This window comes from Lepisosteus platostomus, chromosome 9, assembly GCF_059453375.1.
Source record: "Lepisosteus platostomus isolate fLepPlt1 chromosome 9, fLepPlt1.hap1, whole genome shotgun sequence".
In the NCBI taxonomy this organism is placed as follows: domain Eukaryota; kingdom Metazoa; phylum Chordata; class Actinopteri; order Semionotiformes; family Lepisosteidae; genus Lepisosteus; species Lepisosteus platostomus.
This window is the reverse complement of record NC_142619.1, coordinates 21,066,789-21,093,522: the sequence shown is the minus strand read 5'-3', so window position 1 is coordinate 21,093,522 and position 26,734 is coordinate 21,066,789. Positions and strand designations below refer to the sequence as shown.

Here is a 26,734-nt window from a genome sequence, read left to right as displayed (position 1 = left end):
TTTGTGATAAAGACTATTCATTTATTCTGTTAACGATAAATTTTAATGTTGAATTGGGTTAGTAACCTTAAAACACTGTGCACTGGATGTTAGAATGATGGTTTTGTTCTTTCCCCTATAAAACTTTGGTCTGAATACTGAATGATCAGGATGAGTGTGTTGGCATGAGCTCAGTTCCCAGAAGCTATTACAGCATCTATAATGAAATCTTAGGAATTCTGACAATTCATTTGAACAATAAAAGCCTAATGATGAAGAGAGCTCATTACTGTAAACTCTCTTTTTAAATGTCTCTGTGATTAGCTATGTTGTCATCTTTTACAAAAAGATAAAACATATGTAGAAATATATGTAGAAAATAACAGCTACTGTATGTTAAGCCTAACACTTGTCTTCATTATGGATCATAGACATGTTTGTGAAGCTATTGTTTTCTATAATTTGTATTTGGCTCAGGACTCCTGAAATGGAACCACTCAAAACCCACACAGCTCACTTTTATTGATGATATATTAAGTCTTGAACTACTGTAAGTGCTTGAAAGCAAGAAGGGGTTTATACAGGTTGTATATACAGTATCTATACATAGAACATTCAAACATGAGAATGGTGGGTGAGATGAGCCACCTTTCTGCTCCCAACATTAAAAATGATCAACTCTGCAGTCCATCAGTCATGTTTTGCTGAAAAATAAAAAGGCATGCTTATAGTTTTACTTTTTTTGGGATGATGCGTCATTGGCTATGAATATGTTGTTTACTCTATAGCTTTAAAAACTGCAATTATCTTAGATTTGGTTTAAATGACATTACAATGGCCATTTGTAAATGTGCTAAAAGTTCTCTGAAAAATAAAAAGCGGGTAAAAAAAATCAAGAAAAAAACATAAACGCAAGCAGAGAAAAGAAATACTGAAATTTGGAAGAATAAAACCTTTCTACTTCTCTCATCTACAAAATGAAAAGTAGTACACTACTCTGTACTCTGTAACTCAGTGATACACTTCAAGTATACTAGCACTATAATGATAATAAAATACTAGATTAAGTATACCACCTTTAGTTAAGGGTACCTTTAGACACAGATTAACCCTTTAGCAGCCTGCTCAGCAGGACAGCTGACTAGTTTTTTCAGGGATACTGCAACCTGGCACGAGTACCTGCTGTATTTTTTTGTTTCTTTGTTTTATTGATCTGCTTCTTTAGCTGGAAGAAAAAGGGTTGGATTTGTGTTGCAAGTTGTCATATTATTTTTGCATTTTCTTTTCACAATCTTCTTCATTGATGTTTATAGCTGTAAGCCAGGTTCTAATTTTGTAATGTAAAAGTATGATATCGAAAGTGGATTCTCTTTTTTTAAAAAAGAACTAGAGGACTGGGATTTGGGGGTGGGGCAGAACAGAGATTAATGAGAGGCTTTATTTATTTCTTCCTGTAATTTCCCAGCTGGATGGCAGAGCGATCAAAGACACAACGGAAGGTGACGGGTTGGACCTCCCAGTAAGGCACAGGGTTGCTGAAAAGGCTGATGCCAGAGTACATGGCTTTCTTCGTGTTGTAACCTGGAGGGCAGAAATCTTCTGTTCCTACTGCAGCAATCTTGTTATTATGGAGATAGATAACCTACAAAACAAGACAAAACCCCAATGGGCAAAATACGATATGTAAGAAAAGATAAAAATATGGACCTAATAGTTTGGAAATAATTTTGAAATTACTTATAGTTGGGCCCTAATGAAATTAAACTTCAGCCTGCTCCTTCCAAGTCTTTATTTTTGCTAGAGGTGCTTTGCATGTGCCCCAATCCTTTACATGACAAGCTTGAAATTCCTGATTGACTTATTTTAAACCAAAATCATAAACCAACATCAATAGATTTGTATTCTTCATTCAAAGCCAGACCTTCTCTTTGTCTTGTATTTTACCTGAATATATTTGTGTTCTGGAAGGCCGGGGGGAACATGGGTGAGGAGGTTATTGTCCAGGTGCAGCTCTCTCAAGTGGGGGATGTTAGCAAGGGATCCATTCTCAACAGTTGTGATCTCATTGAAACTCAGACCAAGTCTAAAGAAAAGGAGTAAATCAAAGATAAAAGTTTAAATTAGATCAAGAGGAATGGGAACTGGTAATCTTTTATATAAAAAGTCCAAAAGTATAGGAACGTCAGAGTCAGAGTAAAAATATGCACACATTTTACATATGTAGAGACATGTGCTTTTTATAATCTGCTTCATACTGTGAGGCTCTAAACATGCAATGAATCACTACTGGAGCCATTAGCATTTGTCTTGTTTTTCATGCCTCTCAGTATACATTGATAAAATGACCTTTGTGTCATATCTAACATTATTTTTAATCAAGACAGAATAATAAAAGTAATTCAATTTTGTGTATTGGCTTTTGACTTAACCTGCTTATCTGAGACATCAATAGACCAAAATTCCACCAAAGTGGAACGAGCTAAAGAGTTGCAGGGAGATTGTGGAGTGTAGGGAGGAATATACAGTGCCAAACTCTGGAAAGGTACTATGGATACCTTATACTTCATAGTTATGCTTTATTCTTAGGTGAGCTGAAATGGGTGAGGTTAGGATTGTCCTCCTCCCTAGCTTTTGTTTAAAGCTCAATTAGGCTCTATCTGTTAGTTTATGAACTTTATTAAAATATCCACATAGTTCAGTTATGTTCTTTGATGTTCAAAATGCATTATATCTGCTGTATTTTTGTGTTATAATTGCTCATGCTGAAAGTTACATGATCCTCCATGGATAATGCACATCAACAAAGACTGATATGAAGACTGTGCTTGGACAATCCAATTTTCAGTTGAAAACAAAACCAAAGCTGACAAAGCCACCTTAGAAATCTTACAAATACCAAGGAGTGACAATAAAAATGTCACTTTACACAAAAAGCCATACTTACATTTGTACTTACATTCACAAAAAGCACTAAATTCGACAACCACAGAGCAAGTGCAAACAGAACATTTTGTGCTGTGGACTTTTCAAGTCATCTTTCATCTTTCTGATGTATGAGTTTTCCGAACTCATACATCAGAAAGACCACCGAAACTAAAATTATTCTGCAGCTAGGATCACACATTCTCCCTTCCCTTAACGACAGATTACTGTTCTTTTAAATTTTCTCCATTCATTGGAAGTTTCATTTCACACCTCTCTGCACCCATTCTGACTTCACACCTCTTGATTGGCCTCTCTTTCTGTCCCCTGCTCCCGCCTCTCACTCCTCCTCCCTCTCAACCTTTGTTCTCCCGCTACTTTACCTTTGCCTACTGCCCTGTCTCTCTCACACCTGAAGAAGGCTCCACGGCCGAAACGTTGTGTTCTCTTTCTTCTTTTTTTCAGCATGGAATAAACCTATTACTTGTTCCTTTGCAGCCTACGCATGCTGACGCAGCTACCCACCTGAACTACTATCTTTCAATTAGTACATACTGTTAAGAAGGTCATGCATGAATATCCATGAAGGATTTTTCATTTACATATGGCAGATGATATTTAAGGTGGACAAGTGCACAGTGTTGCATGCAGAGATGGAAACACGCAATATACAAAAATAAAAGAGGGAAACTCTAAACTCGAAGAAGCTACCTATGCATAAAGATACAGGTGTTTAAACTGGCACATCATTTTCACCTTTTAAACAATGCAGGAATGCAAAAAAGGCACAAAAAACATTATTAGTACAGGTTAAGTTGAACTGTAGTGTAAAATAATATGAGAAAAATATATTTTTACATAAGTAAACAACATATTACTAAACAAATCAAGAAGAAAATTCATCAAAGATACAGCAAGCAGGTTCATACAGTAAAATTTTTTTTTTAGTATTTTAAACCTTGTGCAATGTTATGATACATTGAAAAGCTAACAGGAGTTGGGATATATATTTAAAAGTGCATAATTTAAAGAAATAAATTTTATTATGTACAAATAAGATCTCAACTATAATAGCGTATTCAATTTTGGTCACCATTTTTTGTTACCACAAATAAGACATCTGAAATCTGTTTAGAGAAGAGTGGCCAATGTTATTCCTGAGCTAAAAGGAATGTCTTGCTCTAAAAGGCTAAAATAGCCATATGTTTTTAATTTAAAAGAAAATCAAGTATTCAAGATTCAAGTATTCAAAAATCCTCAAAGGCAGTGAAAAAAATCAGTTAACACATCCATTTAAGTGAACTCTTAACATTCGTCAGCACAAAACAAAGCTTAAATTTAATAAGGATGGAGGACAATCTGAAGAAAACCTTAAATATAGCTCCTGCTCCTGCTTTCTTAATAAGCGAAATGGCATGATCAATGGTGCCAATATGAAGGGAATTGGGTGTTGATGCTTGGTACAAAAGAATTACGGGGGGTAGACAGGTCAATTATCAGACCAGAATATTTAAGAATTGTGATCGCAATAAGGCTGAAATGGTAAGTGGGAAAAGGAGGTGAAACAAAAGGGCCAATCAAGAAAGGTGTCAATGGACTTGAGGTTGGAGGTCACTCACAAGTTTTTGCAGGTAAAAGGAGCAGTGGAGAGGATAGACAGGCCAGGATAAAAACAAATGAAAGGCCACCGAGTAAACAATGACTAAATCCAGAATGGATAAATTCAGAAGCCAGCTTGGGCTAATTGCAGTAGAGAGATGAATCAGTGGTTATTTGGGGTACATGATGGAGAGGGGGTAGCAAAAGAATGACGAGGACCCACAAAGCGAGCATGAGCTTCACAGCAGAAACTGTAAATGTGAAGAAACTGGCAAGAAGACAAAATGTTGTTACAGACTAGATGTCCTCTACCTAACAAAATATGACAATGGTAAATTGTCACGGATGTCGGAAGGAACAAACCGTGGAATGGCAGGAGAGCGGAAAAAGACCCATATGCGTAGCAGCGGACCGGGGGATTAGCCCGGGCTCAGCAGTTCAGGAGTCGTATAGAAACCAATGCCCTCAGGCACCGGATGTGAGGTGACCTAGTGCTAGGCGGGTCTAAGGACATCCAAACGTCAATGTTGAGCGAAGGTGAATGAGTTACCCAGAAATAAATAGCCCCAGAGAGAGAGACACTGGAAGGACAGCAAAGCACAGGAAACTAGGGACAAGACAGAGTAGGAGCACCCTCTGGCTGCAGAGGGCGTGACATAAATATCTCTGACATGGTTTGGTTTAAAGAAGACTTGTTGCTTAACAGAGAGAGATTGAGGGGGGAAAAGGTAAAAGGATGGGAGACAATCTTGGTGACAGCTGTAGGGCAGAGGTTTGTAGAATGGGATTGTGAAGAGCAAATGGTGCAGGATAGTGCTGTAACATGAGTGAAAATATAAGAGTAAAGGTCAGTATCCAGGATCGCCAGTAAGACTGTTGGTTCCACTGGAGCTAACGGGCTGCAACTCTGGCAGAAAATTGTTTATGGTATTCAGGTATTCAGAAAAAAGGTGAACCCCTGAAATTGATGGATAGATACAATATAATATATATGTAATCTTCCCATTCTTGGGGACAGTTTGGAAATACTGAACACATGATATCTCTGAAAATAAATAAACTGAAAACAGAATTCAGAAATTGTGAGGTTGGAAAAGGAATGTGGGTCAGGAGATTTAAGTGTGGTGGAAAGAACACCACAGTCTACAGTTTTGCCTTGGAAGAAGTCAGTGGAGTATGACATCTGCACCTAAGCAGATTTGCTGTTTGAGAGAGAGGGAAACAGGAGGTGAAATAAACATCTCATAAGCAGAGATAGTAGTGATTGTAAGGAAGGAGAAACTTGTATATGGGAGCTGCAAGAGAGGTCATTGGAAATTGGGAAATTGCTGGCTGTATCAAGGACATTGGATGAGAGAATTGAGAAATTGAAGGGTGGGGTGTACATAAGAGAAAATTGTAATAGAGCCGATAGGCTGAGGAAAAGGGGCTTCCACTGAGCTATTTTGGATGACAGGGGACAGGAGAGATTTTTTGTACCACTTGTACTGGTGGAGCCAAATTTGGGATGCCAGAAGGACCTGGGGCTGAGGAGTTTGAGACCTTGAAAAAGACTGAGCAGGGAGAAAATTACAAGAAACAACACAGGTTGGTCTAACTGAGAGAAAGAAAACTCTAAAATTGAAGAGGTACTGTAGATGTACTAGACACATAGAGGGACTAAGTACATGGAAGCACAGGCAGCTTGAAGGTCCTTGTGGCCGACTGGGCTGTAGCATCATAAGTAACATCATCAGGAGCCACAGAGGTTTGTTGGAAGACTGGGACTTGTTCATTGTGAATCGTGGAAAGGCACAGAGAAAACAGTTCCTTCTTTCAATAATTTCTTTTAAATGGAATTTCAGGTCTGTGAAGAATTTGTTGAAGTCCTGGTATGTCCCAATTTCTGATAGCAGGAGAAGTTTTGAAATGGAGAGTAGAGGCAAGGCTGTGTTTGACTGGAGCAGCTGGGATTTGCTGGAGAATTAGCTGGAGATGGTTAAGAGGATTGATGTTTTGAATCTGATGGAACGGCTGCTACAGATCTTAATTCATATTGAGGCATAGATGCTTGACACTGAGAACCACGCATTGAGGCATGCTGAGGTTCGGAAGCAATGGACCTAGACAGTGTAGCAGTTGTGGACTAGGCTAAAAACTTGTTTTATATCTGGTCTGAGAAAAAAGCTATTCATCAGAGCAGAAAATTTGAAAATCCATTGTGAAAGAGCAGAGGCTGCAGTGTCAGTGAAACAGGTAAGATTCATAGCAGTGACCATGCAAAAGAAGTAAGCGAGGGAGAGAAGAGCTTCACTTGTAGTGTTTCTATGTAGTATTTCTAATGTTTAAGTGAGGAAATGACATGAAGATTGATTATAAATTACTGACAGCTGAGTCTGATTGAAATTGGCTGTTGTCGTCCCTCTGGAACTTTCATTTTAAAAGCCATATCAATGATTGATATATGAATTTAATAAATGATGTCAACTACAAGGATTGAGTGAATACAATTAAAAACTGACAAAGAATTAGATCAAATTTGAGAATGGGCAAATAATGGAAAATAATATTCAATTTAAAAAAGTGTACAATTGTCCATGTAAGTAGTAAAAACACAAAAACTACAAACTTGGTTCAACACTGAACCAAGAAGCTATTTATGAATTGTTATTTTTTTACATTAACACATAATTTAAACCTTATAGGAAATGTGGAGAACCAATACAAGTAATGTTAGAATAAATAGTTAAAATAGTATAATTTCATTCAAACACGGGATGTTATGCTCAAGCTACTCAATGATAGTAGCACGACTTTTATTTAGAATTTTGTCTACATTTTTTATCAGCAAGATACAACATGTAAACATATTCCAGCTTTTTAATAAGTTCAGTAAATAGAAACCAGATACACCCAGTGCATGAAGGAATGACCTTTACTGACAGGCAAATAGAGTGTTTTTAATCCTGAACAGGGATCCAAGTGTTTAAAAAACTCAAGGGCATTGACAAACTTAACAAAACAGATGGGACAAATTTCCTCCTCCTTTTTTCAAACTTATGTTCTAATTTTTTTTATAATAATCCATTTCATTTTTTTTTCATTTTTCTTTATTTTTTAGTTATAACTGAGCAAATATTTTAAAAATATCTATTTACACAAAGTAGTAAGAATCTGTAAAGTTCACATTTTCTGTACTTCAATTAAGAAAGTCACATTCTGTAGATGTTTGCTTAAAAAATAATATTTTGTGTTTAGGTGAAGTTTAGGTTAAGGTGAATTTAGGAGTAGTCTTGTTCTTTTACAGTTCACTTCAGCACATACAATTAGAAATTGAAGACTCAAATGGTGGCATATTTGTATCAAACTCTTGTCTCATATTTATTTTAAAAATGATCTCATTACTGAAATGGGTGAAATGAGTACTCAAAAGCATGCAGTTTCAAGAATATATTATTACTTAGCCAGATTTTTGAGTCCCTTTAGAGTGTCAGCATCTACTTTGGAGATTTTATTGCCATCCAGATGGAGTTCAGACAGGGAACTAGGAAGACCTAAGACGAAAGGCAAAATATTAACATACCTGTATAAAATAGGAAAATAATGTACAGTATGCTGTACGTTGATAAATAAAACATTATACACTTTTATCATATGCCGATGGTAATACAATACTTTTGCTTATTCCTAAAAATGTCAATAAATATATTTAATATCCACAAAGACAAAACAAGATCATAAAACACCTCAAACTTTGATTTCTAATATAAACATATGGTAGTTTTTAATACTGTGCTCTAATTACTATACTTACAGTATTTGTAAATCTCAAGTAGGTCAAAGTATACCATGAAGATGTATTAATCTTTATACCTTTAGGAAGAGAGGTGATGTTGGTATCTGATATACGGATGTATGACAGCCTTTTGAGATCCAGGAAAGCATTATTTTCTATTCCTCCACTCTTCAGTGGATTAGAGCCAAGCTCTGTATACAGGAAAAACAAAACAACAACATACATCTCAGTAAACGTTCAATAAGATTTTTAAAAAATTGATTTTGTCCTTCAGTTTCAGTTTTCATGAGGACTTCAGTGTTTCTTTTTGGTTGGTTGTACAATATTCAGAATTATTGTAAAGACTTATATTGATCATATTTATTCCATAAACAGAATTGTGCATATTTTCTTTGTATGCAGAATTCACATGCTAATCTATAGGTCTCATCTAATCTAAGTCTTTCACTATAAATAAATGTAAATTTCCTCAGAATGTACAGTAATATGAGGTAAATCAGTTAAATGTGTTTGAGGAAAGCCTTCCTCCATATCTCTACTACTTCTTATGATCTCTCTTGTAAATACCTTGTATTATCAAAATAATTGTATTCTCAAGGGCAACATTTATGTTACCATTAAGTTTACTCCTCCCCAAATATATTACACTATATAAAATGTCTTATAATCTTTGTCAATAGTGCTTTCCTTGTTTGTTTAAGTAAAACTAGGCATCAGTTTTTGATGTTGGAACTTCTCTGATGCTCTGCTCTTCAGATGGAAAAATTCTCTCATGCTTGGGACTAAGCCAGTTCTGAAGTAACATGAAAAAACTCAAACTTCAGAAAGCGTACAAACTGAAGAGTATTTTAGAAAACCACTCTCACAGTTAACACATACAAAAAACAATCTTTAATGCTGGATAATTAAGAGATTTGAGAGTTATTTGTTTAAAATGTAAGTTATTAACAGATGTTCTGGAGAAATAATGACAAACTATTCGATTTAACTCAACTAAATCATATTCATAACTGATGATAGCTATATGTAATGTATCTCACAAAAACATGTATTTTTCTCAGTTTGTCCCATAAATCCCCCTTCCATCCCATCTTCAGCTTTGCAGTTTGATTAACTCCTCTCTCTGAATGGGGGTCTGAACCTCCTTGTCCTATCAGGGTGCTTTCCCTTAACCAAATAGGTTAAGTTGAAACTATTATACTTAAAATACTGAATAAACATTCACAAAGCTGATTCTTAGATGTCATTATTCCTTTTCAGTTTTAATACTTGCTCGAGTAGTTGCATTTCATATACTTATTTACCCATAACAATAACGTTGACCATTCCTTCGAATGATGATCTCTTTATTCTGGTGATTGCATTTTCATGAATACGCAGCTCCTGCAAGTTCTTGGGCATGTTGACTGGCATGTCTTTCAGCAAGTTCTTTGAGAGGTAGAGGCGCTGCAGTTTCATAAGAGGCACGAAGGCTTTGGGATGAATAATGGTGATCTTGTTGTTGACAAGAATCAGTGCCTTGGATGAACACATAGAATGCAAAAACACATTAGCTTGTAAGTAGTTATCTTAATATCTCTTATTTAACTTTATCTAAATGCAGTGATTCGACATTTTAATATAGTTACCTTTAAAAGTGACCAGTAAACAATCCATTAATAAAAGTTCTTAATATCTTTCTCAAACATTCCCATAAAATGCTTCTTTAAGATGGATGTAAATATTGGCATAATTATGTCCAAGACTCAGATTTCTGTGCATCAGATATGGAAATCTATGCAAACCAGGACCAATCTCTCAACATATTGACTTGCACCTGCTTTCTTTCGACTTTCTCCACATAGCTTTGGAGATATACTGTATCATTGATTGAGAACCAGACAGCAGTGATTGGACTCTTGCAAGGTAAAAAAGAAATCTACATCTGTCTTCCCAAAGCAAGCACAAATAAACATGCCACTCCAAAGCTATGGGGCCTTCTCTGGACAAGAGGGCATTCCAGCCATAGTACAGCACAGCCATGTTTGTCATGCATTGGGTGCTTTGGGAGCAGACATAGGAGTAGGGCCAGTGTGGGAGCTACTATATCATCAGACTCAGATAGTGTAATTAGCACTCTCCTCAGACTAAAATGGGAAAGGCACATCATAACAGAAGTTATCTTGTTGGGGCATTAGGGGGTTTTGAAGATATGGGACTTTAGGTGTAGAAGCAGGAGTATAGTCCACTGCTCTGGTAGTAGGTGGTTCTTCTCCAGTTTGATTGTGAAACTTTGTGGATGGGGCAAAAATCAGTCATTCATCTAGAAAGAATCCTTATGCCTGGCAGCTGCAGAGGGGAGCACCCATGCTCTTAGACAAGGTATGCGGAGCAAGATGGAAAGGTATAAGGGAAAAAATTAAAGACTTATACACTTTTACGAAGAATCAATTATACTTCTTGTGACTTTGGGGGAACAGGAATGCTAAATGAGCTTCCTGTATATACTGTATACCACAGTCATCCAATCACCTGGCCAGACAGGAAAATGAGGTTGTGTGTAACCAATGGTTGAAATGCCACAGGACTAGGATTGGTTAGAATCCACCACTCCTTTTGCGTACCATTAAGTATTTTAAGTGTTGGTCAGCTTATGTTTATAAGAGTTTGAGTAGGCACAGGAGGTACAACGATGTAAAGGAAAAGAGAACACAAAGCTCATGTATGGAGTTCTTATAGGTTCACCTGTTGGGTACCAAAACGCACACACACAAAAAACATAAAAAGGTCAATATAAAGTATTATATTTACAACCTTCTGGTGTGTCCACTCTTAATTTGGTCCATTCATCTCTGTGTCTTCAATGACCAGCTAAGTAACTTACTGGCTAACAGGCAGTGAAATGCAACTTCAGTAAATTTCAGTGTCCTTTGCTCCTTTTCATCCCAGTTGCCATGCCAATGATACCATTTGTTACAGAGTACAGAAAGCAAGTCAAAACGCTTACAGGCAATACTTACATGCAGAGACTTTAGATTCTTGAAATCATTCTCTTTGATTTCTGTGATTTTGTTGTTCTGCAAGTCTAAGAGAGATGTATCCGAAGGAATATCTTCTGGTACATTTTTCAGACCTACAGAAAATAAAACAGTAAGTTAAAACACAGGCTGATATTACCAAATGTGCCTTACATGCTCACATATGAGTAAAACAGAGAGATTAAGAGATCTTAAAAGTTTTGGATGGAGACAGGTAGATACTTTCATCCAGTGGCACACATGGAAATAAAAAAATGCCCGCAAAATGCATTATGATGTGTAAAAATAAATTTAAAAACTAAAGTTATGGTTTTATAGAAGTGCCTGGAGTAAATATTTTGGTTTTCAAATGTGTAGAATGAGATACTATAGGCTTTCCCACTATTCAAAAATAAAAGAAAAAGCTGCTAATGTCCTTTTGGTATTTGTTTTTACTGTCCTTTAAAATATAACTTGAATTAGATCATTCCTGAAACCTGAAATGAGGCCTTGAACACTTGGGCTGATTTCATTGGCCTTCTGACTGAAAAAATGCAGTGGCAGCCCTCCCGCCCTTAGACAATAAACACAATCTAAAAGGTCTGTAGAAAAGATTTGTGCTGAGGTGCATAGAAGACAGCATTGTCTAAGATTGTCTAATTCAGAGCTGCCCCTGGGAACTATATTCTTTGATCCTGCAGCATGACTCATGTGTGGTAATGGAACTTCCTAACTTTTGCAGCTCCCTAGCTTAATACCCAGTTCCAACCTCAAACCCCACCCCTGTTTTTTAAGTGTATAAGAGCTGTATGAACTGTTTCACTTTTTCTTATAATAGCTATGCTTTTTGAAAACACAATCAGAAAAAAAATGTTTTCCCTGTTGCCAGCCATAGATAGAGAATGTTGTACTGTGTTTGTTGTTTATACTCTCTGTAATAAACAAATTACTAAATAGCAATCTGGCAGACTTACATGAAAGAGGAGGAAAACAATAACAATAACAGGATAAATTTGTTTTATTTAATAGAAAAAATATATAATGCACGGTGACATCTTTGTTTTGCATTGCTGTATAGCTGCTTTGCTGCGCTGGGGTGCTGCGTTCAATTCTGGACCTGGGGTGCTATCTGTGTGGAATTTATTTGTCCCTGCATGTGTTTGGATTGTGAACATACTACACACAGATTATAAGCACCCCAGGTCCGGAATTGAACCCAGGGCTTCAGTGCTTTGAGGCAATGATGCTAACCCGTGTGCTCCTGTACCACCAAAATAAAATACATTTAAAATTGATTAGACAAATATTCTCTGTGAATAGTGAAAGGTTTGTAGATAGTAAACTGATAGACATAAAACCTATAAATAACTAAATTTACCACACTTACATTTTGCTAAATCACAAAGCTCCAGAAATAGGACTTAATGGAGTTTTAAATGAAAGATCAGGGGGGAGTCAACCTAGCCTACATTACTGCTTTTCTGCTCATCTACTGTATATATAAGTGTCATGATTCTAGCACACCCACTAGTGCATTATCATTTCGCGTCCTTCCCTTCACTCCACCATCAATCTGAAGGCAGCTCCATAGCTCATTCCTTGCAAAAGAGGAGGGTTTCCAACAGACACATTCTTATGCATGAGATTGCTGTTTTCTCAGCAATTTAAGACGGTAAAGTAAACAAATTCAAATTACTCCCTTATTCCATCTTAATTAGGATTTTTGCCACCATGTTGAATTGTTGAGCAATTTCCATTTTAGACAATGAAGGCTCTTTTAACATGGATATTCAATCTTTAAATGAACTCACAGATCTGCAAAATTCGGTGTAGTTTCATTGTTATAACTATCCATACTGTATCATTATAGAACATCAATTTTTCAGAGCACTGGAGTATATAACATATACATACATTTATATATAGAATTTACAAGTATTGTATATATCTTTAACAGAATGGTATCAAAAATTAATATTCTTCTATGACTAGCTTACCTAAGTCAGAGCACTGGATAACCCGAAGGTGGCACTGACATCTGAAGGGACAAACTGGTCCAGCAGGTGGTTGTATATCAAGAGTTGGAGTTGGGGTGATATCTCCAGAGCCATCTTCAAACATGAAATCAAGAAAACCTGACTGACGGAAGGGCAGAGCCCAGCAAACTGTGACCAATAGCAGAGAAAGACACGCTGATTTCATGTTTCTGTCAATGCAGATGTTGGTTTGGCCTAGAATGATATCTGCAAAAAAAACCAAACAGTATATAACATTAATATTTACATCTCTATTCAACAAAATGATAACAAACAGTATGTCTATCGGAGTTTTGGATTCAGTTCTCCGTTCTAATATACCTAATGTTTTTTGGTTGACATTTTTTGCTTTTTGTGATATTGCAAGACAGCCTTTCTGAGAGGCTATGGTCCTGAGACTGTGGTCACTGCCTATTAAGAGTTAATAATACTACTACGCTCACCACACATTCGCTACTAGTGGGAAGGAGAACAGAGTAATGAAGCCAATTCATAGATGGGGATTATTAGGAGGCCATGATTGGTAAAGGCCAATGGGAAATTTGGCCAGGACGCCAGAGTTACATCCCTACTCTTTTTATGAAACGCCCGGATTTTTAATGACCACAGAGAGTCAGGACCTCAGTTTTACGCCTCATCCAAAGGACAGTGCCTTTTTACAGTATACTATTCCTGTCACTACACTGGGGCACTAGGACCCACATTGACCGCAGGGTGAGCACCCCCTGCTGGCCTCACTAACACCTTTTCCAGCAGCAACCTTAGTTTTTCCCAGGAGGTCCAGGTACTGACCAGGCTCACACCTGTTTAGCTTCAGTGGGCTGCCAGTTGTGAGTTGCAGAGTGATATGGCTGCTGGCAGGTAGATAACTCTACCTGCTCGGAATATATTTGCTACAGGTTTTTACTCTGCAGTTCCAACTCGAAATGTATGTTTTTGTAAAGCACTAAAACATCACTATCTTAATAACAAATATTGTTAATCTCCACAAAAATATTAACTTTCTCCAAACTAATTCAAATATGTTTGTCACAAACAATTGATGTATTTGCAATGTTGGAGTGATTTTCTCAATTTTAGTCTCCATTAATTGTCTTTAGAATTCAGAATTCTGTCTTAATATCCACTCTAGAAGTTTGTTTGTTTTTCCATTTCTTTTGTACTAGTAATCCACTCGTTCATTATTCAGTTAAAAGCTGAATATTCATATAGTGGGCACTATCTGCAATAAAAGTAATTTACATGGTTTCAAATCAAATAAATCTACTTCTGAAAGTCTTTCAGGAAGGTTGTGAATTTCAAGCAAAGATTCAACCATAAAGTCTAATGAACTTTCAAAACAACTAATTGGAAAATGTTGAAGATTGTAAAGAGCACTAAAAAAATTCAAAGAATTTTGAACACAGTGAAGTCATCATTAATAAAAAGGTGTATGTAGTACCCAGACTATAACTATATCAGACTCTTCCTCCAAACTAAGCAGCTGGGCAAGGAGGAAACTGGTTAGGGATGCAACTGTGAATCCAACAGAGACTTTGAAAAAGTTCACAGAGTTCAACGGTTGAGGTGGGCGAAAATCTCCATGAGGCAAAGCTGGCTTATATGCCAGAGTATCAAGAAAAAAGCTACTACTGAAAAAAAACAACATTGCCAATCCTGCATGGAAAGTATTTAAGTGATAATGCAAAATTATCACAAAATGTGTTTTCTCATCTGACAAAACAAAATTGGAACTATTTAATCGAAATACTAAATGTACATTTTAACACAAACAACATACCCAACAACCCAGTCAGCTCTATCCCTACTATCAAGTATGGTGCTGGCAGCATTGGATTAGTTCTGCCTCACATCTGCAGGGACTGGAAAGCTTGTCATTCATGAGGTGGATGCTGCACATTGGTGGTGGTGGAGGGGAGTCCCCATTACCTGTAAAGCGCTTTGAGTGGAGTGTCCAGAAAAGCGATATGTAAGCAATTATTATAATTATTATTATGTGGAGCACAGTACTAACAAATCTTAAAGGAAAACCTGCTTCAGACCTACAATTTGGTCAAAAATCCACCTTAGAGTAGGAGAATGATCCAAAGCACAAGGTCAAACTTACACTGGAGTATCTTAAGTACGAGAAATTAAATGTCCATGAGCAAGTCCTGACATAAATCTTATTAAAAATCTGTAGAAAGACTCAAAAGCTGATATCTATAAGTGATTCCTAAGCAACTTGAGGGACCTTGAGCTAATTTCCCTCACAAAAGGGGAAACATTATTCCAAACCAGAGAACAAAGTTGGTAAAGACAAGTGTACTGTAATTCCTGCAACAATTTGGTTCCACCAAATGTTGAGTTCATGGGTCTGAATAAATTGGAAATCATCATATTTTATTATTTGTTCTTTACTTTCTTGCTGACATTAACTGTAATCTACTGTATCTTCCCCATAGAAACCTTGAGCATGCATGCATCTTGAGCATGTTTGAATAAATGATACTGATAAAAAATGGATAGCATTAGCTCCATTGTAATACCCCTCAGAACATATTTCCCCATTTTCTGTATGAATTGCATAATCTGATTATTTACCTATATATTTTAAATCTAACATTAGATAAGCTTAGTTCTTTGATCATGCTTACTTTTTTGCATGAGGAACTTTCCCATGTGTACAGTATATGCCTCAGATATCATGAATTTTCCTATGTAGTAAAGAGCCTCAAACGGGAATATTAGATTTCACTTTCCCTTTATATTAAACATCCCTCTTGAGAAGGAGAGTTTATCAAAACAAATTAAATTAATTAAAGCAGCTCAATAAGGTTATCATTTGCCACCATGTTAGATAAAGTCTCATTCTAACAGGCTTTTAATGTGTTTGAGTGATTTCACAATAAAACCTTTTTAATCTCTGTTATCCATTTGCAGTCTTCAGGAAATCAACAGTTCAGAACCTATTGTATGACAGTTCAGACATATTTGCATATGAGCTGTCATATTGTAACGCCCTCGCCTGGTGGTGAGGAGGAAGCGCCCCTAGGCACTCGTAGTACCGCTGGGCATGCTGGGAGTGGTAGCCGGGGAGAGTCTGAGGGCCAGCACGATGACCAGCGGCTGACCCTACCTGTGTAGTTCTAGTGCCCTGTGTAGTCTTGTAAAAGTATAGCGTGTTGTTAAGTAATTACCACCCTAAAGATGTGTACGTGTTCCGTCAGTCTCCTCATGTGCGTGTATATCCTGTGTTTGGTTTTGTGTGGTTGTTAATGAATAAAGCTAGCGCTTGGTTTGTTAATCGGGTCTCCACTGTTCTTTTGTTCTGAAAAGAACCTGGAAACGCTACAATATAATAGGTTTTTTGAGTGTTTTTAAACCCACATTCATAGATAGTACAGATCTTCATGCTTGATTTACTGCCAGCAAACTATGTCATCTTGAAGGATTAAAAATGTGCTGGTAGAAGTAGTACAGAATGTCTTTTCATACTGTATATCACTGAATCTGACAGTACTATTATTTTCCTGCTTACAAGTTACTTTTATGGGAATAAAAATATGGGGACGACCAGATAGTCCAATTCATAGGAATCTTTTGTGATATGCAATGGATGTTAAACTACTGTATGAAGCTAAAATTACTAAAATCCATTTTGAGAATCTGGGGTGAGTTTCCCAAAAATGATGAGTCTTAGAGATTAACGAGTAACTTTATGATGTACATACGTAACGTACGTGCTACTTTTTCTAATGTTTTCCCAAAACCCCTCTTAATTGGTCATTTTACGAGCAAATATAAAGTACTTCTTGGTTAGCCCTGCCCCTGAAGTTGCTTAGCAAAAAGCATCACAAGTCGATTGAAGAACAATCAATTGACAATACTTTCAATATATGGTGTCGTCCTTGGTCCTTCAGTGGGATGAAATAATGTTGCGAAAAGTATTAGAAAGTAAACATGACACCATAATTTAATTACCAATTAAGAGAAGCATCTAAATAGGCACACATTCAGACACCTATCGTTTCTAAGACGAACGCAAAAGAAATGACGGACACATGCCAGAGAAGAAAACCACACTTTTCTAAAAAAGAGCTTGTTCTTCTTTTAGATGAGACTGACAACAACAGAGTGTTGTTGTTGACTAAGGCATGCGGCAGCGAGAACAGCGAGAAGGAACAAAAGTGGGATGAGAGAATAAGTGCCTGCACATCACAACCTACTGTAGGTCAGGCGCTGATGTGAGAACAAAATGGCACAGCAAGTAGCCAATAAATACTAGACAGTATATATACTGTATGTTGTTTCAGACTATACAATATACAGTATTTTCCATCAGTATGATTGTATATTCTCTGCTGAGTTCAGGACATAGTGTACCTTTTCATTATCCGTATGTATAACCCATAAAACCCTACTTTCGCCATGCATTGAAATTATAGGGTGCAATCAATGTTGCTGCCACATAAGCTGCTTTATTCAGTTATGCAAGAATTATTTTACACTGTATTGACAGGAGATTACTAGGTAGACACATTTAAGTAAACAGAAATATGACAGACATCATTTTGAAAAGAAGTCATCACTGCTTTGCCGTAACACATGTTCAAATTATCAGGGAGTGTCAATAATTATTTTCTGTATCCTTTCATTTAGAATTTACCTTTTTTAGACATTTTTAAAAGCCTTTGGATGCAACAGGCAGAAAAGGATTTCCAGCACATGAAGATCAAAAACAATCAAGAATAAATTTTATAGTGTTTTTTGAGACACCATCATCAGTGATGATAGCCTCAACTGCAGTTCACCAGACACGTGCATATGAACGCTATGAAATCTTTCAAACTTGCAACGGGGAAAAAGATAAAAATGCCCACTCACAAATACACTTTTCAATTAAACTCACTGTGTTGACATTTGACTCTTTGGTTTTGCTTTTTGTATTAGCTTATAAAGACAATTTTTAGTAATTTAGCTTATTTTAATCTACTCATTCATTAAATTACCATCTGTATAACAAATAATTACCACAAAATATTCTTCTTAGTAAAATACACTATTGTGTGATACATTTATTTCTCCAGATAATAATATTCTGCAAAATACTGTATACAATTCAAATTGTCTGATTAAGCACCTTGAGTCCTTTGTAAACCTGATTTCTGAAGTCTAATTTTTAAAATTTCAAATCCTGGTCTGATCTGTACCACAGTATATAGAAGATTAACAGCTCTCACCTGGGCATATCTAAAATAGAAGGCTGCCAGCAGTCTGGTCTGAAGGTCAACATAGTCTACTCACTAAGAAATCATGACTTGAGAGTTAAAAAGGAATTTTACCTGTATTTTATTCATGACTAACGTGACATGCAATGAACAGATATTTTCTTACCAGAAAACGTGCAGTTGTACAAGTATTCAATACATTAACCCTTCCACCAATTTTAAACTACATAGCCCATTAATTGTTTGATAAAGGCCTCTAGATTCTACTCAAAAGTTAATACCAGTTACCAACCTTGTAATTTACAATTAGCAAGTTATAAATTAACTTGAAAAAATCAACTGAATAGATTAAAATGTTAAACATTCCATTGTATCATTATGGAAAAGATGTCAAAGGTGAAAATATATTTATCTCAAATGATTGCAACAGAAAACTATCCAACATAATTTCAAATATTTATAATGTGATTAAATTAAAACAAGCTTTAGAGTGAAAACTTTTATATGGTTACAGCATAGCTTCATCAGTTTTTATAGACCTTGAAAATGTAAAAGTGTAAAAGTTACTGTTTCCTGTCATGTTACATTTTGTGTTAGTGGTAAAAAATCACCAGATTCGAAGAAAATATTTTAGGATTTATGTGCCTTCTGACGTTATGTGAAATAATTAGAATTAACTCCAAATTAAAGTAAACTTTCACCAGAAAAGAAGAGTATCTTTTTGATTACATCAACTCTGAAAACACAAGATTCACTGGAGTATCACTTCTGGGACAAGCATAAGTTGGCAGAAGCATGTTGTTACTGACAGAACTAGTAACACATTTGATTTCATGGCCACAATAGAAAAGGGTGATAGAAACAATAGAAACATATGGACAGGATGGAATTCTGTGTTTTCAAGACATACTAGTTGAACCTAAAAGGGTTTCAAACAAGAGGAAGACACTGACCTGTCTTATTCATCTTAAAGATCAAAATAAATAATTAATAAAATATGTACTGTTGTACAAATCCAAATACCATATACTTAAGATATTAGATCAAAACTACTTATTCAGGTAGTCTGGCATTATTTCAACTACCACAGTATGCATTATATCTGTGTTTATATATAATATACTGTAAAAGAAAAACTTTAAAGTGTACTGTATATAAGGTTTCAATGAGTTAAAATAATTTGGGCTATACAGCTGATTATACTATAAGTAATTTTTTATGTAAAAATGTAAGATAAAGTTTCAAATTTTTAGAATTTTTAGAATTTATAGTTAAGTAAAATTCTACATAATATTACTATTGTTTTTTTTTTAATTGCTATTACCACCAATGATTTTATTGATGATTTTTATTTGATTTTATTCTATTTATTTATTTCTATATATTTTGCCTAATAAGGACTTGATAATCCAGTATTTGCAAACCAAACATTCTCCCTAGTGTAATTTTTATTTAAAGTTTGTATAGGTGAGAAAAAATGGTGGATGTTGCTGTTCAGTATGTGCCTTTGGTGTTTCACTGAATGGATATCAGATTAATGGCCAATGCACTTATTCAAATATCTGCAAATATACAGGCGTGTTTTGTAAATACAAAAACATCAACACAGAGCTTTCTTCTTTTCAATCGTACAAAGGGGTCTGATATGTAAGAAATCACTAGAGAATTGATAGTTATATTTCAGAAAGAATGATGCTAGAGGCGCAAGATAAATTCTCTATTTATCTGATACCAATTTTTAACAACTTGAAGTGAGAAGAAAGTGGTGATCTACTTGATATAGTGACTCAATTAAGAACAACATTAGGATTTAATCACTTTATAATGTCTTTAAAAGGGAACCGGGCCCCAGGCAAACTGAATACGGTGCAACGTAAATTATCATTTAAAAGGACATGTAAGTGCTATATCAGTAAATAATGTAAAGGAGAGCAATGGCTTTATAGAAAGTGATGAAGAAAGAATAGCAAATGTATTGAAAAAGAAGTTTAAGTCTAAGTTTCTCAAGAACCAGGATAATGAGAAAGTGCAGGGCTTGCAAAGCTAATATCAGAAGCGCACAGTACTGGGAAAGTGTCTGAAGAATAACACAAAGCCTTGACATAGCAATTCCTAAGATCAGTAAACCTGTGGGTGTCCCTATTAACTATCGTCCCATTTCTTTACACAGTGTTTAAAGTCATAGAAATATGCACGTCTTTAGAAAGTGCAACATTATTGAGAGTCTCCTTCCTAAACAGCAAGATACATTTTGCCAAGACAGGAGCTGCAGTTACCAAGTAGAAGCCTTGTGTACCCAACCTGAAACAGGTTTCCAGACAGCGACTGTATTCTGCCTATGATATGGTTGGAGGAAGGGCCTCCTTGAAACTTTGCAGTTTAATCCATTTATAATATTTATCCCATGACAATACTGGCTATAATAATTCCTTACACTTATATATGTCACGATCGTAAGTCCCTCCTCTTAAGGGCTCTCCGGCTCTTTCTTGTTTCTGTTCATTCTTTGCACCTGCCTCCTGTTCCAGCCCCTTCCTATAAAAGCCAGATGCTCCTACCAATCTGGGCTCAGCTTTGGAAGATGGACGCCCGGAAGCCTCCCTACCAGCGAGTCCAGGAGTGACTAATGGCATAGGCTTCACAATGGCATCCTGACCATCTGGGTCCGGGGTTTGGAGCACCTGGCCCCGTTACCCCTTTTTATTTCCCCGACCCTTCACCAGATCCCGCTCTAACTTTTAACTTTTGTCTCGTCTGTTATGGAAGGATTACCTGGCTATGGATTTTTGCTCACCCTGGATTTCCCTACGGACTCCCTTTGGATTTGTTTGCCTTGGCTACCAGTGGGGAAGAGAAGTGATGAAGCCAATTCATAGATGGGGATTATTAGGAGCCCATTATTGGTATTGGCCAGGGGGAAATTTGGCCAGGACACCGTGGTTAACACTCCTGTTCTTTTTTGAGAAATGCCCTGGGATTTTTAATGACCATGGAGAGTCAGGACTTCAGTTTTACGTCTCATCTGGGAAGGACGGTGATTTTTCCAGTATTTCAGAAAAAATACCCTTTTAGTATTTTTACAGTACCCAAACTGACTGCAGAATGAGTGCTTCCTACTCCAACTAACACCTCTTCCAGCAGCAATCTTAGCTTTTCCATGAGGTCTCCCATCCAGTTACTAGCCAGGCTCACAGCTGCTTAGCTTCAGTGGGTTGCCAGTTGTGAGTTGCAGGGTGATATAGCAGCTGGCTATGATTCACAATCACTGTTTTTAAGTTCAAGTCACTATGCAAAGAACTTTCAGTTCTGGTTTTCCATAAGGCTCAATTTTGGCTCTGCATTATTTAACTTCTGAACAAGCCATGCCACACTCAATATCTAGAAAATGTATACTGTATATCTAAATATATACAGTATATATATATATTCAATACAATACATAAACCACCACTGTATCAACCATATTCTAATCAAATAATCTCAATAATGGCTGAGTGCTTTCAAAGGTGGAACCTCAGTTCAGATTCTAGGTTTGTCCTATTTTCATCAATGAAACACATATACAGGTAGGGACTCCCATTTGAATCAAAACACTAAAATTTGAAGTGTAAATTGTAATTGTAATTAGAAATTGGAAAATTAATACAATAGATATTTAAGATTTTAAATATAGTGAAATAAATCTAACTGACATGAGGTAATTAGTAGAGTAACATGGAGATCTATTTTTAAGCCACTGCATTTTCTGATTTACATACATTATGTAGATTCTAACAGGGTGGGATGATGGAACATTGGTTAGCATTGCTGCCTCACAACACTGGGGCCCTGGGTTCAATTAAGCACCTGAGGTGCTATCTATGTGATGTTTTTATGTTCTTGCCGTGTTTGCTTGGGTTTCCTCTGGGTGCTCTGGCTTTCTCTCAAAGTCCACAGCCATACTGGTAGGTTAATTGGCCCTGTTGTGAGTAGGAACAAGTGTGACACCTGAAGAAGGCTCCACAGACGAAACATTGTGTTTCTTTTCTTCACTTTTCAGCATAGAATAAACCTTAACTTGTTCCTTTGCAGCAGCCTACGAATACTGACACAGCTACCTACTCAAACTATGTGTTGTACTGTAAGTATATCCATTTCTGTGTGTGTGTCTTGTTCCAGACTGGTGTAACATCCAGGGTTTATCCAGCTGACAAATTTGCAAACAAAGTGGACAGAACAGCACATAAAAAAGTTGAAAAAAACTTTAGTAGCAGAATTTTTAAAATAGATTTCCATATAATCCAGGACAGGACAGACATCTAGCAAGTAGTGTTTATTTTAGCAAGTGGAGATTATGACTTACAAGTTATAGAAATATACATTACATAATATACAGTATATATGGGTTTTAGTCAGATTGAGTGAGCTGCTTTTAAAAAAGGATTAGGTGTTTTGTGCACCCATGGTGTCTTCATACAGACAATGTACTTTCTGTAATTTAATATACAAGACCACCAAAATGACAAAACACATGTAAAAAGTGCAGAATTCAACATAATATTAGTTATGTTAAAATTATACAGGAACTTTTTTTAGAACACTATGTCCAGTTTTGGTTGCCAAATTTGAAGAAGATCATAGTTGCCCCTGAATCTGTTCAAAGCAGTACATGCTTCTTTTCATTAGAAGATTGTGGGAATCTGGTTTTCTTACCCTATTTAATGGTGCTATCAGAACATCTTGCAAGGAATAGCTGGGTGAGTTCCTTGGACCTCAACTAAACACATCAGGGCAGAATGTTTTGCTATGGAACTCTTCTTGTGTTATAATTCAGGCTGCAAGGGAGAGATGTCTGATTTCAAACCCTGCAAGAAGAAATAGGCACTTGTATCCAAAAGATGCCAGAGTCAATAACAACTATATTCTAGGATCTTACGTCATGGGATGTTCAAAGTGCTGTGGCAATCCAAAAACTCCTTCTCTTTGATAACATACAAAGCCCACAAAAAGCTCAGTACTAACGAAAAAAGCAAGGTGGGGAGGAGACATTTACATTTTATTTCCCCTTCAGGCTGCTGGTGTAAATGTCTTGGTCTGAGGTATGTTGTGCTGTTTATGAAACTGCTCCTCTATTGATTTGTAAATGTTGTGGTGTACTTCAGCTGCATAAGACACACCACATGGTGTGTGATGGCCTATTCTAGTTGTTCAACCTCAACATCATAGTTGGGATTGCAAAGTGGTTCTTGGAACATGAGAAGGACCCTTCCAACTGTTTACCACCATGATCCCTGGATCTCAGCTCCATTTAGCATACATGTAAGCAGTTCATTGCTACTTGTAACTCTTTATCTGTATAGAGGTATACTGCTGCTGGATGTGTGATGCTATATCTCCACAGACATCCACATGGACATCTAGCAAAATCAAAGGCATTATATATTTCTCCTGTATTTCTCACTGGAGAAACATCCAACCAGTATTGGAGATATGCTGTAATTTATGATATGGCAGTCTCCACATGGCAGTAATCCCTTGCTGAAAATGAAAAAAAAAAAGCAAAAGTGCAAGGCAGCTGAAAAAGGTGATATATACGCACAACATTTTGTTCCCACAGCCTGACAATAACCTCTACTTGTTCATTCACTACTTGTGCAGTGTAATTGAGCTCAACGCTCTGAATCCATACTACACGTACGTCAGCTTGGGTGTATCCATATGTTGCATACATTTTCTGCATTCTGCCAAGTAAAATCCCCATGGAAAAGAAATGGCAACAAGCCAACGGTATGCTTAAGAGTTAAAATGAAAACAGATCACACAGCCACACTCTCAGCACTCAGGAAATGCAGTAAGCATAATTTAATGACAAATGTAAATGTATTGGAATGTTGGAGTGTTGCAACAGCACCCACTGGGAAAACATTCTGTAGAGAAAATAAACATCTGTTGGAATTAAAACTGCTGTGTTTGGTATGAACATATTTCTAACAATATCTGAAGTGTAATACAGAGTGAAATAAAACATTTAAACACAAAAAGTAACTGTTTTCATGATATAGTATCTCTGTAATATTTTTAACACATAGCCCTTGGCTTATAATTCATGGTGGAGCTATGGTTTCTATGAATGTGCAATGTGATATTCCCCCAGTCAGTCAGTGAGAAAGGCTGTTAAATGGACATTGGAAATAAGATTTCAGCTGGGGTGGTCAGTTGTTGGAACAGGGGCATTGCCTCAGTACAACTGATCAGCATATCACAAAACATAAAATGTACTGTGTATTACTATTAGTTTTAAAATAACCTTTTTGTGTTTAGAATGAGTGAAGACTGAACAGCAATGACTAACAGATGTTTGAATTTCAGCTTATTTAAGATCTATAAAGAGTTCTACAATGATATTAAGGCTTTTCATTGCATTATGAAAAACAGTATGTAGTAGCCAACTCTGTATTAAATTGAACATTAAAAACTACAGGGCTATGATTTTACAAAGGTGAATTAAATAGACTTGTACTTGACTCTTAAGCTAAGGCTGTTGGAGTCAATAATACGTAGATGCAGACAAAACTCAAGTTATTTTGTTTTCTGTGCTCATTGACCTTATTATAAAATAACCCCTTATGACAATGCACTCAGTTTGATCAATTGTTGTTATTTCAGCAAGACATCTTACATTTTTCTGCTGTTTTTTCTGGCTAAAGTACAGATTAATTAATGGTCAGAGCTATGCAGTTTGTTTCCACAAAACAGTCACCTTCCAGATGTAACTCATGTGCTGCCAGATCACATATGGAGGGAGCTTTGCTTAATTCCAATGTTGTGCTGCATGCATCTCTTATTGGAGAAAACTATTATTGTGTTCAAAAAGGAAATTATCTTCCTGGCACACTTTAATAAAAGGAAGCTGTCTTATTAAAGGATTAAATGTGGCACCAGTGCCAGGTATTTTTCGTTTACTTCAAAGCAGCTGCTCCTTTTATTTTGGTTGCTTGGGGGCATAACAATTTAGGGGAGTGCAGCTGTAAAAAAAGGGAAAGGAAACTATTCACATTGAGACAAGAAAAAGGATGCATAGTTGGATGAATGAGACACACCTAATTCAGCATTTCTAACAATGACAAAAAAAGGATTATTTAAAAAAGCAAGTTTAAAGATCCCAAAAGCATACATGAAAAAAAAAACAATTAAAACTGTAACAGGCTTTCCATCAATACAATACTAGTAGCCAATACTAAGAAAATAACTTTTATATAAAAAATACAAACCATCCACTTATTCAAATATTGACTTATACAATATCTATATCTATTTGGCTTCCTTTTGTCTATTCACATAACTGTAAGCCAGAAATAAATAATAAAAACAGCATATTCAAGCCTCACATTTGTTAACACAAGTAAAGCACGTCTAGAAAAACATATTACAGATAACTCTGAAGTGAGATAATTCATTTTGCTGAACTTTTGACAACCTGAGCAGTTCCAGGGGAAACACCCCACCTCTTGGGTTCTACATACCAGGTGATCACTGGAATATGATACTAGCTCATGAGATTATGATTAGCATTTGTAACAAACTTCGGAACACGAAACAGCCAAGTATTCTCCTTTCTTTAACTACAACCTTTCACAAAAAAGCACAAAAAAAATCTATAACACTCTTTTCAAAAATCTATAAACCATTTTCTTACTTTATAATTTACTTTTGTTGCAATGCTGTGGTTGTGCTTGAATAAAATGTTTTTAAAATCTGCACACAATTAACATTTCACAAATCTAACACAGAACATTAGAACAAAGCAGCAGCTCCATTATTTAAATTTCATCCTACCTCTTTTTTCCCTGTACAAGGAACAGAGCAAGCTCTCCTTCTCTTTCTGTGCAAGAAGTTACAGTTTTACCAGCATTCCAAAAACCCTATGCATGGTGAGTCCTGCTCCTTCCTAACATGTTTTTTGACTGCAAGAAACCATACCTGTATTCTTTTGTTTTTTGGGGGTGTTTTTTTCCCAAATCCAGTGGGGGTTTTTGAAGTGCAGCTCTCAAGGCCGAGGCGTAATTGCACTAAAAAAGTGTTCAGCCAAAGCAATGCAGGTGTGTGGAGCTGGAAGAGGAGGTGGGGGCAGAGAAAGGGAGGGTCCCGTTAGTCCTTTTTCAATGGATGACAATTGGTAGATAACTCCCTCTGTGCTTCTTTTCCAAAGCAATTGGAACCACAAGAAAAAAAAGAGGC

General features: G+C 36.3%; 1 protein-coding gene across 3 annotated transcripts; it reads right to left on the bottom strand.

Moving 5' to 3' along the window:
- dcn (decorin) lies at positions 1-26,734 on the bottom strand. Of its 3 annotated transcripts, XM_088647180.1 has the most exons (9): positions 26,477-26,734; positions 23,210-23,361; positions 13,269-13,514; positions 11,275-11,387; positions 9,580-9,793; positions 8,353-8,466; positions 7,940-8,033; positions 1,924-2,062; positions 1-1,621 (listed from the first exon to the last, which is right to left on the bottom strand). In XM_088647180.1, the coding sequence occupies exons 3-9, from the start codon at positions 13,471-13,473 to the stop codon at positions 1,421-1,423; spliced, it is 1,080 nt and encodes a 359-aa protein (XP_088503306.1). In that variant the 5' UTR covers positions 13,474-13,514; positions 23,210-23,361; positions 26,477-26,734; the 3' UTR covers positions 1-1,420. The 3 variants fall into 3 exon arrangements, with proteins under 3 accessions (XP_088503306.1, XP_088503305.1, XP_088503308.1); XM_088647179.1 differs by lacking the exon at positions 23,210-23,361 and having other exon boundaries at positions 26,477-26,732; XM_088647182.1 differs by lacking the exons at positions 23,210-23,361; positions 26,477-26,734 and adding an exon at positions 26,333-26,467.

Coding starts and splice junctions, on each gene's coding strand:
- dcn (XM_088647180.1), bottom strand. CDS start 13,473: ATGAAATCAGCGTGTCTTTCTCTGCTATTGGTCACAGTTTGCTGGGCT. Junction 11,388..13,268: donor TATCCAGTGCTCTGACTTAG/GTAAGCTAGTCA, acceptor TATTTTCTGTAG/GTCTGAAAAATGTACCAGAA. Junction 8,034..8,352: donor CATCACCTCTCTTCCTAAAG/GTATAAAGATTA, acceptor CTTTCGTCTTAG/GTCTTCCTAGTTCCCTGTCT.